This window comes from Sturnira hondurensis, unplaced genomic scaffold, assembly GCF_014824575.4.
Source record: "Sturnira hondurensis isolate 20B ecotype Veracruz unplaced genomic scaffold, ASM1482457v3 Scaffold0016663, whole genome shotgun sequence".
NCBI lineage: Eukaryota > Metazoa > Chordata > Mammalia > Chiroptera > Phyllostomidae > Sturnira > Sturnira hondurensis.
This window is the reverse complement of record NW_028089294.1, coordinates 12,364,927-12,384,477: the sequence shown is the minus strand read 5'-3', so window position 1 is coordinate 12,384,477 and position 19,551 is coordinate 12,364,927. Positions and strand designations below refer to the sequence as shown.

General features: G+C 51.1%; 1 protein-coding gene across 1 annotated transcript in view; it reads right to left on the bottom strand.

Moving 5' to 3' along the window:
• The window catches only part of GALNT14 (polypeptide N-acetylgalactosaminyltransferase 14), a 189,814-nt gene that overhangs the window by 64,548 nt on the left and 105,715 nt on the right, over positions 1 to 19,551 (bottom strand). The window contains exon 2 of the mRNA XM_037066865.1: positions 7,673 to 7,842. Within this exon, the coding sequence (XP_036922760.1) occupies positions 7,673 to 7,842 (170 nt within the window). The remainder of the gene's footprint in view (positions 1 to 7,672; positions 7,843 to 19,551) is intronic.

Below are 19,551 nucleotides of genomic sequence, written 5' to 3'. Positions count from 1 at the left end.
AGGCCATTTAGCACCTTCCATAGGCACACAGGTTCTTCTTGGATTACATGCCCATTAGAACTTGGCCTTGGTGATAGAATCCCAGAAAAACGATTGACCCAGTTAGCCAATTGGTTTATGTTATATCTGTGCCCCCAAGCAGAGCTAAGATAGAAGTATCAAACTACCCTAATTGGGAGACCCAGACAGAACTGTCATGTGTCACCTCTTCTCCTTGTCCCACAAGTCAAACACACACACACTCCCTCACTTGGTGGACTTGGACATAACAGGGACTTCATGTTTGTGACAGAATTATTTATATAAAAATCTGAAAACTTGTTTTTGTGTTTCAGGCAAGCATTGACTACCTGCGTGACCTTGGGCAAGTCCCTTCATCTCTCTGAGCCTGAATTTCCTTACCTAGGTCTATGCTTAACCCGCTAGTAATCTCCTTCTTTTGCCCGAGTCTCTAGGGCTAGTACTAGTGCTCAGTCCTAAAACCCAGCACTTAGTTTAGGGGTGGAGGGCAGACCCTTTTCTAGGTTCCCACCAGTCTTTTTCCTTCAGGACCAATTCTTGCTTCTCATCCCTTCCACCACACCTGAGAACAAACTCCCCAAGATCCCACATTATTTCCTACCCACTAGGGTAGCACCCAGTTCGAGCCAAGCTGGTACTATGCTGTTGCCCACTCTTCTCTGTGGGAGCAGGGACATCACTGCCACCTGGCACAGTTCTGCTTGATCCTGCCTTTGTCCTCATCCCTTGGCTCCCAGAATGTGGTGCTGGCCAGGAGTGTGTTGCATAGGGCATCTCTCAGATTTGTCATGGTGGTGAGGCAATGACAGCATGAAAGTCAAAGCATTTCGACATCTACTGAGTTAACGCTAAGCTCCTTAACCTGAATTCAAGACTTTGCCACAAGATGACCCCAAGTTTCCTTCCAGAAATGTTTCCCTCCACCTCCCCCACTCCATCATCCCACAGTCCAAGGAAGCTGGGGTGACTCCTACAAGACACTGGCTTTCCGCTTCCTTGTCTTTGGTTATGTTATTCTTTAAACTGGGAATGCTGACCACTGGCTGAAATCCTGCCCGTCTCCCCGAGGCCCAGCCCAGATGCCATCTCCGACAAGCCTCTACCTCCGGTCCACGTGCAGAGTCCTTCTCCACAGGCACGCCTGATGTTCTGTCTTTTTTACAGGAAAGCTCTGAACTCTTGTGGTTTGCTCCAAGGCCAAGACAGGGATAGCTACACCCAAATCGGGGACAGGGCAAGAGACAGGGGCTTGGAAACTGAGGGCAGGACGTCTGCATTAAGTCCAGAATCAAGGGTATGGCCTCAGGGTGATCCACATGCGAGCATCAGGAATTGGTCCCATGTACACATCCCTCACAAGACCACAGGCTCCTGGGGAGTGGGGACCCATTCCTAGCACAGAGCTTGTCATGTGGTTAGTGCTCAATAAATGTGTTAAGCAGATGAATGAGCACATGATAGGAAAATGAATAAATGAATGAATGAGGTGCGTCATGCAATGTCGAAGTTGGTGGGAATTAACTAGGAAACAAGGTGTGAGAAAACATTAATTAGTAAGGTAGTTTGCCTAGATGAATTCTCATCAGCATGTCTTCTTGACTGGTTCCCTTTCAAAAGCCCAGGAGCTGCCTCTTTGAGAAATCTGTCTGAAATTCACAGAGCAAGCAGTGGCAGGAGGGGCAGTACGCAAGGACCCAGGGGACTGGGAATAAAAGGAATCCTGGCCTAGAGGCACCGGCTCTCTCAGCCTCTGTGGTCTCTCTTCCCCCCACCCTGGTGAGGACCCATTCCATGGTCCTGGTGGCACTTGAACAGCTGTCCAGGGTAGCAGACACAGATCTCCAGGACGTTCAGAAACTCCGCCCGCTGCCCCCTTCCAAAGCTCCCTGAAAGTCTGAGATGCTCTGCAGTGAAGTGCACTCAGCTCCACTGTCAACAGGCTCACAAACTCCTGTATTGAAAAATGATGCACAGGAGGGAGCAGGATACAGCATATGGGCGCTTGTTTGCAAAAGCTAAGTGTCTCTGATGGGCTGCCCCTCCCCTCCCCGCCGCCCTCATGTGGAATCACCAACTCTGTGTGCTGAGCTGGTGGAATAGCCTCGACTCTGAGGGAGTAGGAACATTTTTTATGCTTAGCCATTCCAGCCGTAAAGAATTTCATCCTATTACTGCTAAGTGACGAGTACAAGGAGAGAAATGATGATGATCTTTGGCAGTCATTCCAACTGAGTAAATATGAGGCAGGAGAAATGCGAGCCGAGACTGGGCTACTGACCCCTCATTCCCTGGGATTGAAAGGAGCAAAGGAAAGAAGTCCTCCTGGTGAGACATGTCGAAGTGTGGAATTTTCTCTCTAGGCAAGTGATAGGCATCCCGCTGTCTGAACCATTTAGCATGGCACTGGGCACTGGACGCAGGCCCGGAGAATGTGCCGAGGGGAACAATCCTACTGGGCCAGGAGGAGGTGACCTCATGGGGTTTTCCAGCTCTAACTCCTTCCAGCTGTGGCTCCTGGGCTCAGTCCGCCCTGCTACCCGCTCCCCTGAAATCAAAGCAACCCCGTAATAAGTGTTGCTGGGTGACAGTGAAAACATGCGTTTGTTTCATCAAAATATCCCCCCCTTCTAGAGAGGTGCACCCCTGTTTAAGGGCCTCTCAACTGCCAGATGTTCTATGTGCTCCTTGGACGATGGCAGATCCAGCTGTTGTCACCAAGATGTGGGGGCAGGACAATCGGAAGCCAGACTATTTGTTGAGCCAGTCGATGATTTACAGACCGCAGAATTCCTGTGGGAAATCTCAGACTCACTACAGCTAGTTGTTGCCTCTTCCTTACATTAAAGTTGTTAATGGCATACCACTCCCTCTTCCTGTTATAGATGGCCCTGACTTATTCACCCTTATGATCCCACAGGACCTAGGCAGTGTCCTAGAAGTTAAAGCTTTCATCAGTGTTAACAGAATTGTGGGCCTTAGCGGGGGAAGTTGAGGGTCAGGATGCCCCGATACAGGTGCAGTTGCTTTGTTCACACTGAGGCGGGGTGGGAGAGCAGAGTGCATACTGTGTACCTACTGGGTGGGGAACCGACAGCGGGAGGGTGAATGGATCTACAGTTACTTGATGACTTACAGAATGATAAAGCTTCAAGTCCAACTGCAGATGAGAAAACAAAGCCAAAAAAGGAGAAGGGGTGTGTGGAAGGCCATGGCTGGTTACCTCATCCCCACTCCTCTCCCAGGACCTGAACTGGGAAGGGGAGGATACCCAGCCGCAGCAAACACATGTCGAAAGGCCAACAGCACCAGGCTTCAATCTCAGGGCTGTGAAAATGTTAAATATCATGGAAGAAGTGGGGGCTGGGGGGTAGTTATCAACCCCAAACGGTGAATGCATAGGGGATCCATTGGAAACTGTGGACACTCACTTTCCGAACAATTCTGGGTGTGGGCACCACTCACTGCTTACCCCCAGGGAAGTGGAGTCTGAAGCCTGCTCCGGTCTTATCTTCTGCAGTCTCCTCTTCAGTTATACCACGCACGCTCCAGGCAAACCAGCTGCCTCCTAAATACCGTGGGCTCCACAGGGTCAAGGCCCCAGAGAAAAATGGCAACTCTGTCCTATTCCATACGAAACACATTCAGCCCTCAGCCTCTCTGGGGCTTCTTCTATCACATGGCGCCACGCTGTGACTTGCTTGTCAGGGGTGTTCCACACTGCCATCACACCAGGTTTTCAATCAGCATAGCAGCCCACTGGGGGACAACTTCCACAGCCTTCCTCCTTCTCCCCGTCCTCGCCCCACCTGCGGCATCTTTGGGTTCCCAGGCAGTTCACCCCAGCGCCCACCCTCTCGGCAGCGACGCTGTTCTAATGCTCTGCTAATTGTTCTCTGTTTCACGTGCTGTCCACATGCATCCTATAAATCAGAATCCAATTACAGTGGTAGGAAAATTGGAAGTAAATTTAATAAGCTCGGACCCCTCCCACAGGCTGTGTCTTCACTCTTCTCTTTTCAATAATGAGATCTCTTTAAGAGGAAAAAAAAAAGGCTTTTTCCTTTAACTGAGTCTATTCAGATCCCTCATCTGAATGCCCTAAGGATGGAAGGAAGATGGAAGAGGCTTCTTCTAGCTTCCCTTTTCCTCTTTTCATGTAAGGCAGATGGGAGGGAGTAGTCAAGCATCTTTCCGGTTTTACTCTCCATTTTATCGGTTCAACAACATTTGTTGAATTCCTATCACATATGAGGTACGTGGTAGTAGATACTATCAAAGATTAGTTGCCCTAGAGGGCAACTGGTGTCATTAACTAGTAGAGCCTTAGCTGCAAGGCATGATGGGAACACAAAAGTAGACCAGTGGTAGGGAAGCCTGTATCAGTGAGGTTGGAGCCCACAAAGGAGCCAGGAGTCCAGTGTGGGCCAATGGCCACTGGCCTAGGAGTACCCCACAGTGGGATGAAATCCAGGAGGATTCATATAGACTCTGTGGTTGAAGAAACTGGGAGAAGGGGGAAGAGCTGGAAGGAAACAGAAGCAAAAGGTCTGCACAGGACCCGAGACAGAAGTCCTGTCTCCTGGATGGAAGGACAGTGCTACAGCATGCAGGCAGAAGGGCAGCCTTATTCCAGGGCCTTACATTCTACTCAAACCCTGAGTCTTTCAGCTGGACCAACCGGCCTGTGGACTTCATCTGGTTCACAAAAGCAAGCCCAAGTATAAGCTGATGCCTATGGTTTTCAAACTCGAACACACGTCAGAATTATCTATAGTGCTTGTCACGATGCAGGCTGCTAGTCTGCACTCCCAGAATTTCCGAGTCCGTAGTTGTGGGGTAAAGCTTAATAATTTGCATTTCTAACAAGTTCCCAAATGATGCCAGTTGCTACTGAGCTGCTAGTTCGGTGGAATCAAAACTTGGAGAACTGTTGATCTGAGTCCTTAGTATCCAGAGTGGGGTCCATGAACTGCTGGCATCAGCGCTGCCCAGGAGCTTGTGAGAAGTTCAGAAGCACAGGCCCTAGGGCAGACCTGCTGCAACAGAGGTAAGATCCCCTCATGATGTGTTAACTTGCCTGTTTAAGTCTGAGAAACACTGCGCTGGAGCCGTGGCTCTTAAGCCTGACTGCTCATTAGAACCACCTGCGCAGCTTAGCCAAGAGAGACTTCAGCTGCTCGGAGTTTGGGTATCATCATTTTTAAAAAGCTCCCCATGTGGTTCTTCAGCGAGGCCTCGACTGAGAACTGCTGAGGTCCATGCTCATGCCTGCACTCTGCACCCACATGTATGGGTTTGATGCCAATGCTCCCATTTCTCTAGCATTGAACTCAATCTTGAATTCCTCCTGTGTCCCTCCTTGCTCCACCACCACTCCTGACAACTTAGCAATCTTCCTAGTGCCCCTTCCCGATACCTGGGGTTTGGCTGCATCTCTCTGCCTGAGCGTCTTCACTTTTCTCAGGAGGGCCCTTACCTTCCATTTCCGGCCCTGCACTGTCAGCCGGCTCATGTTATTTATTACCCTGCACTCTACACATAATTCATCTAAGTCTTAGAAAAAATCACGTTAGGTGGGTAGCATTATTGTTTTTTTTGTTTAAATCCCTGTTTGTTAAAAGAGGCAATTGCAGTCCAAAGCAGCCAGGTGATGTGAGGTCCCTCTGCTGTGTCTGTGGCGCAGCCGGGACTGGAAACTGCCTGATCTGACCCCAGAGTCTGCACCTGAACCCCCTGGGCTGTATGTTCTGCTTTCTGCCTGATTCTGCCTTTTAGGGAGGGTGTGGCCTTGTCCCGTTGCTGGGGCCGATAACACGTGTTTACATATCATTCTTGAGAACTTGGGTAACAAGTGCGGCTGGCTTTGCATCCGTCGTTCTCACTGTAACTTTGTTCCCAGGAGACATCTGGCCGTGTCTGGAGATATTTTTGGTTTTGACAACTTGGGGGTGCTATTGGCATCTAGTGGGTAGAGGCCAGAGATGCTGCTAAACATCCTACAGTGCACAGGCACACCGTATGAAAAAGAATTATCCAACCCAGAAGGCCAGTCTCTGCTGAGAATCTCTAGTCACAGGGGTGAGTCACCAGCAGCCACAGCTGGTGGAAGCTGGGGCAGGCAGGGCTGGGAAGGGCCACAGGGCTGTCAGGCCAGGCCAGCAGGCCCCACGCTTCACAACAGGATGAAACCAGTGCACAGTGGGGGCTGGACTCAGAAGGATTCAGGGACTCAGCTGGCAACTTCAACCTCATAGACACAGGGTTGGAAGTAGAAGCCCCTATAGACTGAAGGTCACCCCACCATGGGGCCCATTTGAGGGAAAACACCAGGCTTTGCTGGCAGTCTTTGGAACACCCAACCACAAGAGTGAGGTGGGCACAGGGGCAGCCCTCTACCAAACTCAGCCTGGAGACGGCTGATCCAATTGCTGCTTTCTCGTGGTACTAGCCTGGGGCTTTGCACACAGTAGGTGCTCAGTGCCTTGAGTGCCTGGTCCAAAGTACTTGTCCTCATTCCTAATCCCCTGTCCCCTCCCCTTCCTGATCTCTCGGATTAGAATCCATAAATGTGAAATGCTCTGGGTAACACAACCCCAGCCCCGCCCCTGGACAAGGTTAGTGCCCTGAGGCAGACGCATGCCTGGTACACGTTTCCTTCTTGTCTCCCCACAGGGCATCTGGATTTCCTATAGAGCCTCTCTTCCCTTCTTGCTGCAACCCCAGCACATCACACGTACTGAACAGATGGAATTCACCAGGTGAGCTGCAGAGCCCAGGACTGGACGAGGGGAACTCGGGTTACTGGGAACATCGGCCTTCATGAAACTCTTTCATAGAGTAGAGTGAATGCAGAAATTCATCCTGCGCAGGGTCTCCCTGCAAACCTGCCTGCTCAGCGAGTTCCCGAAGCCCCCCTGCTGCAGGGGAGAGCGCTCAGGGACATCCCCCTAGCCCTCCCCCACGACAGCTCTCACCCAGACGCGCCAGCTCCTTTCCTGGCCAGGAGGGGTCTCTGTCCCTCTGGAGGGCTTGGCCCCGGGACTCAGGACCAGAAAGGTGCCACCAGACTGAGACCCAGTGGGGCCTCTCCCATTCTGTCTCCTCCCTCTTCTCCTACATGTAATCTCTGCTCAGAGAAATAAAATAGCCTAATATTGAAATAAAGTTCTATCCGATGCCAAGGACCAGGGTCAGTGCTGGGAGAATCTCCATAGCACTGCTACAGGGCTGACGCAAAGGAGCTTTCAGGACAGCAGCAGGGAGAGTCCTGGGTATAGTCCCTCCCCTGGGTCTTGGGTGGTGACTTCTTCCCTGCTGCTGGAGAAAGGGGCATCCCACCCATCCCAGGACAGCTGATCCCCATCTTTGAGAAACCTTGATTTGTCCTGTCCCTGCTGCCGGAGAAAGGGGCATCCCACCCATCCCATCCCATCCCATCCCATCCCATCCCATCCCATCCCAGGACAGCCGGTCTGGGTGGCTCACAACAATGAGCAGCGCAGACACTGAATTACCACATCGTAAACCCTCTAGCAACCAGCTGGCAACAAATGGTTTGCCTGCCCCGGCACTTGGCATTGGGCACTGCACAAATCAAGCGTCCCGACTACAGGGAGGGGCAGGGGAGAGAGTAGCAGAGAGAGAGGATTACCTCAGGTGGCGAGTGTCCGGGATGGCCCGGTTGCTGGCGATGCGCTCGCTCTCCCGCTGGTTGAAAGCATACAGCTTATAGGGGTCATCACCCACGCGCCACTTTTTGGCATTCAGATACCGCCGCTCATCAAACTGGTCCCACAGGTCATCCCAGTCAGCGTCCAGAATCTGTGTGACAGGAACAGAAGTCTGTGAGCATGGCTCGCGCCCTTCCACCAGCCCTTCTGTCCATCGGTCAGTGTCCAACCACAGACACCAGGCTTGTCCTGACAAGCTTGGCTCAAAAATGTGCTAGAGGTAGGACGTTAATAAAACCACCAGCAACCAAAGTAAGCAGAACCACCATAACAGTGGCCACCATTTACTGAGCACGACATACCAGGTGCATGCTGGGACCATGACCCCTGGGATATCATGTGTTTCTCATAGCACTTCTGTAAGATGGATATTGTTCACATTCCCATTACACAGGCAAGGAAGCAGCCTCACCTGGCTAAGTACCTTGCTCAACATTCTACAGTCAGGGAGTGGACTTTAGTATCCTGACTCCAGGATAATTTGAGGACACATGACTAAAATCGCCAGCACAGTAGCTAACACATTGTTGGTATACAATGACTGTCATCCCATAGGAAGGCAGTGACAGGAAGTAGGTGGTCCATCTAAGAGGCTGTGCTACCCACTGGACAGGCACTGTACATGTTCCTTTCCTGCTCCAACCCCAGAATCTGCAATTTTTTTTGTAAAGCATCAGTAGGGGAGCTAGTCATAACCCTCACCATACGGGGAGACAGCACTTTAGAAGGTATTAGGTGGCTTCCTCACTCATGAGCTCTTTTCGCCCTCCCTGAAACCCTGTGCACTGAGTCAGGAATCAAGGTTTCTCAGAGATGACTGGCTCGTCTGAGGCTGCCCAATAGACAGAGGCAGAGCCTAAAGCAGAGCTCATGCCCCTGTGCCCTCCATGCATTTGCACAGTGGAGGAGGAGAGTGGGTTTACCCAGGGAGGGGGGCCTCACCCAGAGCCCAAGCTGCCTCCTCTGCCCCACCCACACCAGCTCCACAGCCAACAGAGCCTCTCTGCAAAGCCAGAGGGGCGGAGGTGCTTCAGGGCCTCGCCTGCACGATGCTTCCCTTGGGAACCACTGCCCAGTGGATGCTAGCAGTCATCAGGAAAGGAGAGAACTAGTCTGTATTCAACCAAACCTAGGCCTTTCAGGTCCATCAAAGCAAAAAGAATGTTGTGCCTCTGGGAGGAACCTACTGACCAGGGTTTGACACAGGATGGGGGACCGGAGCCCTGGGGCTGGCATCCTCACCGAGGATGAGATGCTCACTCATGTGTTACTGAGCCTCGTTGCCTTGCAAGTACCCGAAGCTGCCCGGCTCCCGCCCGTCCCATCACTGAGCAGGGCGCCCTTCTCCACTGGGGAGCCTGACGGGAAGGCACACGGACAGCAGTGCAGGCGCTCCGCCCACACTGGGCAGGTGAGGGGCCGCTCGCCGGTGTGTGCCTACCTCGGGCACCCCTCCACTTGGGCACCCCTCCATCTTATCTGGTAATTGATCTCTCTTTCTCTCTCATAATCTCCTTCTGCAACAGCATTCTCCTGCTAATAGCACAAAACAAAGCTTTAGAAACCAGTGATTTTTATCCAATAATTGATTTTACTAATGTCCTGTGATACTATTGCTACTCAGGGGGAAGTTGGTTGTGGGGAGCGGCGTGTGGAAAACTCCCGAGCCTGTGCTGTGCAATGTCACAGCCTGACAGCTGTCACCTGTGCTTAGAATGGCACCACACAGTGAACTGACCCCGCATCTTCCAGGGAAGGAACATGGGGTCCTGCACCGTCTCCTGCTGGCTCATTTCCAGTTTAATTCACTGCATTTTTGTAAATAAGCTATGAGCCCCCACTGTGCTCTGTGCTAGTAGGAAGGGAGGTGCAGAGAGGGGAGGCCTCTGCCCTCGAGGGGGAGGGGTTGCCGTGTGGCACAGACACAGGCATGGAGACACCTCTCTCACATCTAACAGAGGTGGGAAGAAATGGGGAGGGCTTCCTAGAGGAAGGGTCAAGTGAGTTAGCGGTTGAAGTCTGAGCAGGAATTTTACTTTGCTTAAGGGGAGGTGGGAAGGGCAGTATGTGTGTAGTGAAAATCCAGACAAAAGGCGGGGAGGCCAAAGCGGGGAAACCTGTTCAGGGAATGGGCTAGCTCAGGAGTGGGACTGCTGACAGGCGTGAGTGAAAGAAAGCGCTGGAACACAGCTGCGCCTGCAGGAAGCAGCTCAGGAGGAAAACGTCTCTGGTCACATAGGTAGGACAGGGCAGGGGGAGGGGAGCTAGGGCAGGGGGAGGGGAGCTACGGCAGGAGGCCAGCTGGGAGGTGACCTCAGTCAACTAGCCTGGTGGGAAGGGGCAGTCTGAACTGGGGCCCTGCTGGGGCCCAGATGGATGGTTCCAGTATCAGCGGGAGGAGCAGGTGGAGAGGCAGGCAGCGGTGGAGGGGGCAGGTAGCCAACCTCTTGGCTCCATCCCCTACTCTCTGTTCCCACTAGACCAGGCCCGGGGCCAAGAGGGCATGAGGCTGGGTGATCTGCTCAGCCTGGCATTCACCATCCTAGGAGCAGTTAAGCCTCCTTGACAGATCTGTCTCCTTGGAGATGATGCTGTGAGAACTCAGTGGCATTCTGGCCCCTAGAGAGCCTGGAGCCAGAGCAGCAGCCAGCCTGGCGAGAGCAGTCACCTGAACAGTCAAGACTAGGTCACGAGGCTGTCCTTAGAGAGGACTGCTCCCTCAGATGGTCACACTACAGAGCTGGCCCACACGTTTCTGCTCTGAGATCCATGGTCGGGGGCGGGGGGACACCCTGCACTGGGAGCTTGGCTTTCCTATCACAATATCTGGACATGCTGAATATTGGTGAACCTGTGTTTAAAACGATAGCACTGCTATTGGAATGGCAATTTCTGTTTTACAATGCAGCGTGTGCAACTGTCACAGAATCTGCACACAACCCCATTTGCACAGGGAGGGATCGGCTTCCCGAGGTTCAGTGGCTTTAATAGCTAGTAAGTGACAGGACAGCTGATCGAATTCTCCCTAGAGCCTCCCAAGGCCACGGTCTGCTCTGTCTTCTCATGGACAGTAACAAGGGGCGTCTCCGCTGCTGAGGCTGAGTGGGCAGACAACAACCCGTCATGAGGAGTGGAGTGGGGCGGACCTACAGGGAGGGCCAGCCACTCTTCCTTGCCCGAAGAACAGGCCAGCTGTGGGTTTCTGAAAGGTCACTGACTCCTCTGAAAGGTCACTGACTCCTCAGATACTTCTAGTATTAATGTGGGGGTGGCGTCCAAGCTCCGCAATTGAAGTCCCATGTCCGGGTCTGGGGATCCAGAGTGCAGTATGTTGCACCTACTCACTTCCTGGCTGAGGTGACCATCCGGGTGAGCAACTGAACGGACACTGGCACCTTCACAAACCTCCGCGGGACAAGCAGGGATCCTCCTCTGGGAAACAAGAACACGCACCTAGGCACCTCCAGAGGGTCTGGCTCTAGGGCTGAGCCTGCGCCTGGGTGGTCCTCACTACCGTTCACGCCCCCCAAGCAAGTCCCCACTTAACTTTCTAACCAGGATGTATTCAGTCTGGAGTCAAACGATCAGTACGATGCCACACACAGATAACAATCTTTTAAATAGGAACCATCTGGTGAAGTCAGCCAAATCCCTGGCCAGGACCGTTGCCGAAATAATTTGGCACCTACAGCAAAAGCTCAAAAGCACATCTGTTAAGTTGCTTCATTCCTCCCTCCCACCACGCTTCCACGAGGAATCGTGAGCTCTCTGCCCGCATCCCTTCCTGGCCTGCTTCCTCTCACTCTGGCTTCGAGCTGCTATGTGGCTCGGCAACCACAGGTGGAAGACTCCCCTTCTGCTCAGTTTTGTAGCTGCCTCTGCTTCCCACTATTTCCACTCTCTCCTCCTTTCCCCAGTTTGATACTCCAAGTTCCCTCTTACTGCCCTAATTCTCTCCCTTTTCACCTTTAAATTGAGAACATCTCTATCTCTTCATAAGGCTTCTCTCCAACTCCGAACTGTGCGTATCTGGAGTAAAACTTCTCAAACTTGCCCAATAATATAGTAAAACAGCTCACACCTCAGGGGTACCGCTCATGTGTCATAAATATGTATATTTAATCCCCACAATGATAGATGTCAACAGCTCCCTTCCCACTTTATAAATGGGGAGACTGAGGTACAGAGAGATAGAGTGACTTGCCCACTGAGCCAGAGCGGGGATTCGAACCCAGGGAGCCTGGCTCAAGCCCCCAGGCTCTCAACCGTGAGGTGGCCTTGCTGCATCGCAGACTCAGTATCATTCCTTTGAGGTGTCTGCAAAGACTGTCTGCGTGTTTCTGGCATTTTTCTCAGTCAAATTCTCTCTTTGCTGAGGGACCTTCGTCCCCCAAAGGCTGTCTGTCCCCCTTACCCCATCGCCCCACCTGCTCTTCACTCTCCTGGGCAGTTTTCCTCCCAGCAGCAGGCTTCTTCCTGACAGCCAGAGCAAAGAAAGCTGGCAGTCACACCCCTACAGGAAGGCGGGAATGTGCTAGGCTAACACTCAGGAGAAGGTCATCATTTAAAGACGATATAATTCATTTCCCCATTCAGTGTTTGAAACCCCAGCCTAACATTCCATTGTCCAGTGGGCAGCCCTCCTGTGTCCAGCCAGGGACACAGAGGTCCCAAGCAGCCCACTTTGAGATGCAGAGGACTGCAGCTTCTGGAAGTTCCCCTCTAATATTGAACCAGAATCTGTCTCCCAGTGGTCTCTCCTTGGGGCCCGGTTTTATCCCCTAAGCCCTATGATTCAAGTCTAATCTTTCTTATACCTTTCAAATAGTTAGGAACAACTGTTGTGCTTCCAATGCCTTGTACCCGCTTGTCCCACCACCTGAGACTCACAGCTCAGAATAAGTGACACAAAAGAGTGCCAGACATATATTGAGGGTAGAGAAGGACAAGACCAATGGAAGGCAGGTGGGGTTCATCAAGAAATTCAAACACCCTGGCAAGCCTCTGCACGAGTGGTGTGACCAGGGAGACCTTGCTCATGACAGAGTCTAACCTGTGTGTGCGGGTTTCCGAGACGGACGCTGTTGCGTGGAAATGCTGTGTCTGTGATAAAATGGGCACACAAAATTCACGGGACATGCAACAGAAAATTGTCTTCCCAATTTCCAAATGAGGAAACTGAGGCACGGGGTGGTACATGATTTGCCAAAGTTCACGCAACTGAGAACTGTCTGTCCCAAAGCCCACAGACCCAGTTGCCAAGCTAGCTGTGTGGTCTTGGGGTTCTCACCTGCAGGTGCCCACAGCCTCTGGCTTCCCCAAACTGTGCCCCAAGGTCCCTGCTATGTGCCCGCTGGGGCTTCCGTTTCTAGCACAGAGCAGACACTTCAGGGAACTCACGCTGAATTACGACTAGATTCTGCCTTTAGATACATGCCTGGGTTTTCTAGGAGGAAAAACCTTCACTGTGAGAGAAGTGATAAAACCAGGGAAAAACACAAGGTACTAAAATCTGGGCTGTGATAACGGAATGGTGAGTAAACAGACAAGAGGCTGCCCTGAGGGGAAAGGCCCCAGGAGGTGGTTAGACTGAACCCGAGTTTCCTGTAAGGAAGGCCAAGAAGGGGGATGAAAGGGTCCCAGATCAAAAAGATGAAACCACCATAAAAAGTGGTCAGACACACAAGGAAACAAGTCACTGTGGGACAGAGTCAGGAGGGACGAGAAGCAATGGACAGGGGCCGGCCCAGACAGCGCCCGTTTTTATTACAGAATCTGTTACGACAAAATCAGAAGCGTGCAATTCTGTAACATAACAATACCACACTCAAGCCCACCATGTGACATTTTAGGTGAAATGTTCCAATGAAAACTATAAATTATTACACGCATATTTTTACCCTGCCAACCACACTCAAGCAGGTGTTACTTCTCCCGGACCTGGAATTTTGATCTTCTAAGGCCTTCACGTACAGGAAATACAGATACAAAATAAAGCATAGCTATAGATAAAATGGTTAAAATATGGAACAGAAAATTAGTAAAGAACAAAGGTTCTTTGAGAAAGAACCAGCATAACCTAGAAACAGAGTCCAATAATGACAGAAAGTCCACACCAAACTGCGCGAAGGGAGACGAGTATAACCTACAAAGGGGTTGGTTCACTGGAATATCTCACCTGTGTTACTGCCATGAAGGAGGCAGGCCAGTTACATTGTTCCCATTTCACAGGTGTGAAGACTGAGGCTCAGGGAAACCAAGGAGCTTGCCTGACACCACATGGACGGTGAGTTTGCCACTGAGACACTAACCCAGGACTTTTGCCTTCAGAGCTGGTGTTCCTTGCACATCACCAGACGGTTCACTCACCCATGGGGCCAGTTTTTCCCCGTGCTGGGCAGTCACAAGAACGTAGCAGTATCTGCTCACTCCTATACTGTTCTATTGTTCACCTGGTTGGGCAGAGACCTTGTTTTTCCCAGGACCGGTCGAACAGCTATGAAGAGTACCGCATAACCCCTGATCTGTCAACCCTCCTTAGAGTGAGTGGTCTGGGAAAAAAATGCGGATAACAGACACTCCCAGTGTGCAAGACCAACTCAAACAAATAACGAGGGGCAAGCCAGCCCTTCACTCACCTGCCCTCGTGACAAAGAGCTGAAAAATCCTCTTCCCCTCATCTGGGGACAGCACATCAATTATGGATTATTAGATAAGATCTTCATTTTAATATTTTCACCATGTATTAGCACCTCTTCATCTCACTGTAATTCTGTCTTGGGAGTTATTTAACTGATGTGCAGAAATCTAAATTTAATTTATTATGATCTAACTCACTTTGGAAGCCAAATTACCCAGCACTGGAGAAGGATCAAGTCAATACCCCACTTGGCTTTCTATTTATCTTCTGCCGGGTTTTCTCTCCTTCTCTTTAGCATTCATTTTATCTTGGGTGCTGCTAATAAATTTAAATTTTCCTCAGAATTAGGCAATTGCATCTTCAATGCTGTAGTTTAATGGTTAGTATTAATTATATGAAAGTCACTCCTCAAAGAGTTTGATAGATGAAATGGACAGATAATAGTGGGGGAGAAGGCTATTTCTCAGACCAAATGAGGTAGCATGTAATCAGCGGGGCCGAGTTTACTCTTCTATTCTACCTTCTTCTGTGCCTTCTCTCCACTTCCCTTCTCGCCCTCTTGCCCTCCCTCAAAAGCCAGGTGCCTAGAAAACTGGGAGCAGCTTGCTGTGGCCACTCCGAGGCCCCAGAGGGTCTGACCACCCAGACGCCATGCCTAGAGTCTCCAGGATGCTGGCTTCTTCCTCCACCAGGTTTCAGCCTCTGACAACAAGAGCCACCACCCCTGGACTCTGTCCTCCCCGCCACATCCCCGACACACATGCTCACCACCCATATCCCGACTGCATACCACATGTGCAGACACAGCTTTGGGGGGTGCGTCAAGCTTTCTGGGAGAAGAAAAGTTCTGACTATTATAATTGCCTGAAAACTCCAACCGCATAATATAATGTGATTAACAGAATGGACAGAAGCCCAGCTTTTGTTTCTGGAATAGAAATGAAAAAACTCACACCATTTGGACCCTACATAGAGATTAATTTGCTAACTAATTAGCATGAGAAGGAGGTGCCAGAGAAGTGTAAGTCAGCGTGCCTGGGCAAGATGGCTGGCTCCCTGCACGTACCAGGGTGCGGGAGTGCTGATGCTAATGATGCCTGCTCCCTTCCTACCCCAAACCCTATCAATTCTACCACCCAAGGATAACCCAGAGCCCCTGGATGGAGACAGGCACCTCGGTTCGCCTGTGGCTTGCTTGAGGAGCACCATTGCTGGGGCGGGCAGGAGGACTGAGCGAGAGTGGGCTCCACCCCCCATTTATTTCTGCACCCTCTTCTCTGTGTTCAAAGACTGGAGCTGATCACTGGGCCATGAGAAGCCTCTATCCATGCCAACTCTGTAACCCAGAGAATAGGAGATCAAGGAGGGAGGGAGCCAAGTACCTACGTGGGGCTCAGGAGGTTGAGGGTTTGGTGGATGGCAGAGGGGCCCAGGAGGGTGAACAGCAGGCACTGGGAGACAGAACCAGGGCCTGGAAGAGACCAAAGAGAGGCACTTGGGAGGAGAAGCACCAGGAGAGGACGCAAACAGAGAGGCACCCGGCTGGACGGCACTGAGCACTGAAATGCGTGGTTCACAGTGTGGACAGTCGAGCTGTCCTGGGTGCAGGGTCCCTTCATCGGACTGAAGGCAGGTCTTCCAGGGTGGTGCTGTGGCACCTCCCAGGGCAAGGGGTGCAAGAGGAAGAGAGGCCAGCTCCACCCAGGGTGGCCCACCAATGTGGCCAGAGTGGCCTCGAGCAGGACAGAGACGGGGCCTCCTGGTAGAGGCTCACCCCACCGGAAGCCGCTTCTAGAAGGAGAAGAAAACACTGAAAATAAGATTTTGATTTCTCAGTGAGTGGAGTGGCTCCTCTACAAGTCAGTCTCCTGTCTCCTCTTTCGCCTGGGCAGGCCCAGGGAACGTCTTCAGGGTCGTCAAAAAGCTCTTTAGCCGCAGGACCAGGTATGGAGGCAAGCAATTTTCAAGGGCACTACTGAACCAAGATATCTAGCAGGGGTCACAGATGAACCTGCCTTCAGGGTCACTAAGAAGGGAAATTGAAAGCGAGTACCTTGTAGTTACTGCCCAGGTACACTGTTCAAACCTCCCTTTGGGTGAAAAACCATATGCCTGTGGACCGATGTGGGCCCGCAGGACAGCAAACTGTGAACCCAGGGATAGGAATGGATTAAAAGGAGAAAGATAGAGGGGAAAAAGGAGGGAAATGAAACCAAAGGAAATGTGCTCATCCTACATGTTATGCTTTTGTGGCTTCTTTTCTTCTTCAAAGGGGCCCCTTGTACATTTTAAGCCAATTTCACCTGGAAGAAACGCAGGGCAACCGTGTTTTTGCGTGAGAAGGTGAAGATGGGCAGAGAAGGGGACGTAGAACACTAGGATGGTCCTGTGATTCTTCCCCACAGTCCCACCAGCACCAGGGAGAGCCCGGGAGCCTGGAAGGCTGGTCCCGAGCCTGGTTCTGCTCTGCATGCTCTTTCCACCTCTTGTGGTCGGTTTCTCCTTCCACCCTGAGGACAATACGAATCTTCACCCCATGCAATTTTGCAGAATGAGATCTCAGAAATGAGATAAGACAGAAAAATTGCTTGGCAAAACATAATGCACATGTAACCTATTATTATCGTCAACATTGCTTGTGGTTACCACTATTTCTTTTGGGGACTGAATGCTAATGAAGAGAAAATGTAATTTACACTCAGCCAATTTATATTTAGCTTCTTCTTTCCAGGTGGGATCTCTCTCCACAGGAGACTGGACCCATCACCCACTGTCCAGATGAAAGCCATTGGTCATCATCAACACCAATGTTTCCTGGGACTCGGCAGGGCTTTTCCGTCCAGAAACTCCATCTCAAACATGGGTTTGAGCCCAGTGCCATGCATGATAAGACTGCTTTAAGAAGCATAATATGTAAGATTATCACCGGCTTAGAAGGCTAGAAATGGAGCTTTGAGTGGCCTCTTTGCTAACCCCTTCTTACCCATGTGGAAGTGGGGCCAGCAGCTGTGCTGGGCTATTCAAGGGAGAGACCTGGAGACCTTAGAAGTGGGGTCAGAAGCCGGAACCTACTTGAGACCCCAAGTCTCTCATCTGGCCTAGGAGCCTGGGCATCAGGTCTCCCACTCAACTGCTACTCCCTCCCCTCCCTTGACATCAGCCCGGGGGGCTTCCCCAGGCTCCTGGGGCTTGGCTTCCAAGGGCCGGAGGCCCTGTGCTGCAGCCAGGCCACATCTCCCTCTGGGTGCCGCCCTGGGAGAGGTGACCAGAGAAATGCAGGTGGAGATGGCTATGGAGAGTCAAGGGAAAGGACAGACTAGAAAGGGTGATCAGCTCTCACACTGGACACACCTCAGGAGAACCACAGCTCACCGTTTTGTAGAGTGTACTTTGTGCCAGGCTCTGTCCTAAAAATGTCACTCATTAAATCCTGAGAGCAAATCTGAAGCAAGCGCTATTCTGAACCTTATTTTTTTACTGGAGAAACTGAGGTTTGAGGAGCTAAAGAGACTTGGCCAAGGTCACACAATTAGTGACTGGAGGTGTTGGGGTTAAACTCAGGCAGGTGGGCTCTGTCATATCCTTAACTGGGACTTGCAATGGCAGAGGGTCACTGGTACAAGGAGACTTCCAAACCCAGTGTCCCACACAGAGAAGGGCCAAGGAAGGAGCGGGGAGGGGCACCAGTCAGAAGTTCAGTCTCACACTTTCTGCTGTTAGCCTGGAACCACCTTCCCTAATCCACACCCCAAGAGGTGCTGATGGGGATCTGGCTGGACAGAGAGTTTCAGAGTCAAGTGTCCCCCGAGCCCTGTCATTTCATCCCATAAGGTCACATTAGTGAGAAGCCTCAAGCTCTCGGCTGAGATAAATTTGTCCCCGTCTCCTTCCGCCTCTGAGGTGCATGCGAGATCCGAGACACTGTGCCCAGAGTTTAGCACATTTTCTACCGGCTCTGTAAATACAGTGACATCCAGCTATCCTCTAGTTCCCTCAAAACTAGGTCAGCTGCTGAATGTGTAGGTGTGGGGCGAGAGTGAATGACTTTGAAATAACTTTATCTCACAGGACTCCGTAGGGGCTGCTGGCTGGTACGTCAAAAGCAGGCCCACAGCACCCGCTGCCATGCCTGCTGACTCCGGGTGGTGGTGGTGGGGGGGTGCCCGCCTCAGCCAAGGGCAAATTAAGTACTGCAGATGATACAGCGAGCGATGGTGGCAGTGGGCCAAAAAACTGGGAGAAACCCTCTGAGCCTAAGTACTGGCCATCCTAACAGCACAGCAGGAAACGATTCCAGGGCTCAGGTCGTCTTGCAGGAACTATAAAAGGGGGTTACATGCTTTTGCTATGCAAACAAGACCTGTGAGGGCGTTTCCCCCACCTTAGGAACCACCAATAACCGCTCCCCAAATGAAATGCGTGTCACTGATCATTCTCATTGTTACAGGCATGCGGGGTGCCGAAGAGATATTTCCAATGTCTTCCACACTCTCATTCAACGTCTTTTCATCCACAGTGGCCTTCTCTTGGCTTCCAGAACTAGAGGAACTCTCATTTCATCGCAGCTGGGACTGTATGGGAATCCAGATTCGCAATTCAGATACTTTGGGAAGAGGTTAATCAGTTCACAGGAGTTGTTTTGGTTTCTGTTTTACCTCCTGGGCTCACTCCCTGCGAGATTCCTTTAAATCACCTCCTTAGTGCAGCGATTTTCAACCTTTTTCATCTCACAACGCACATAAACTGATTTCCTAAAATTCTTCAGCACATCCAAAAATACATTTTTTGCATATCTGACAAAATAATAGGTATAATTTTGATTCATTTTCACCGGATGGCTATTGTTGTGTTAGCTGTTGTCATTTTTTTTATTAGACAATCTAAGGGAAAAGAGGTCAGTGCCACTGACTAAATAGTCAGGTACTGCATGTTTTAAAAATTCTTATGGCACACTGGTTGAAAATCGCTGCCTCAATGCATTAAAATTTGATTGTGATGACAAAGAAAATTCAGCACCTGGACTGTTCCAGAACGCTATGCTGGGAAATGAGAGGAAAACTACCAAAAGCTGTATTGCCCTGGGGGTCTCTGCCCACCTACCTTTACCTACATTCTCACCCTCCACGCATGGCTGTGGGGATCCCAAGTTGTCTGGGCCAC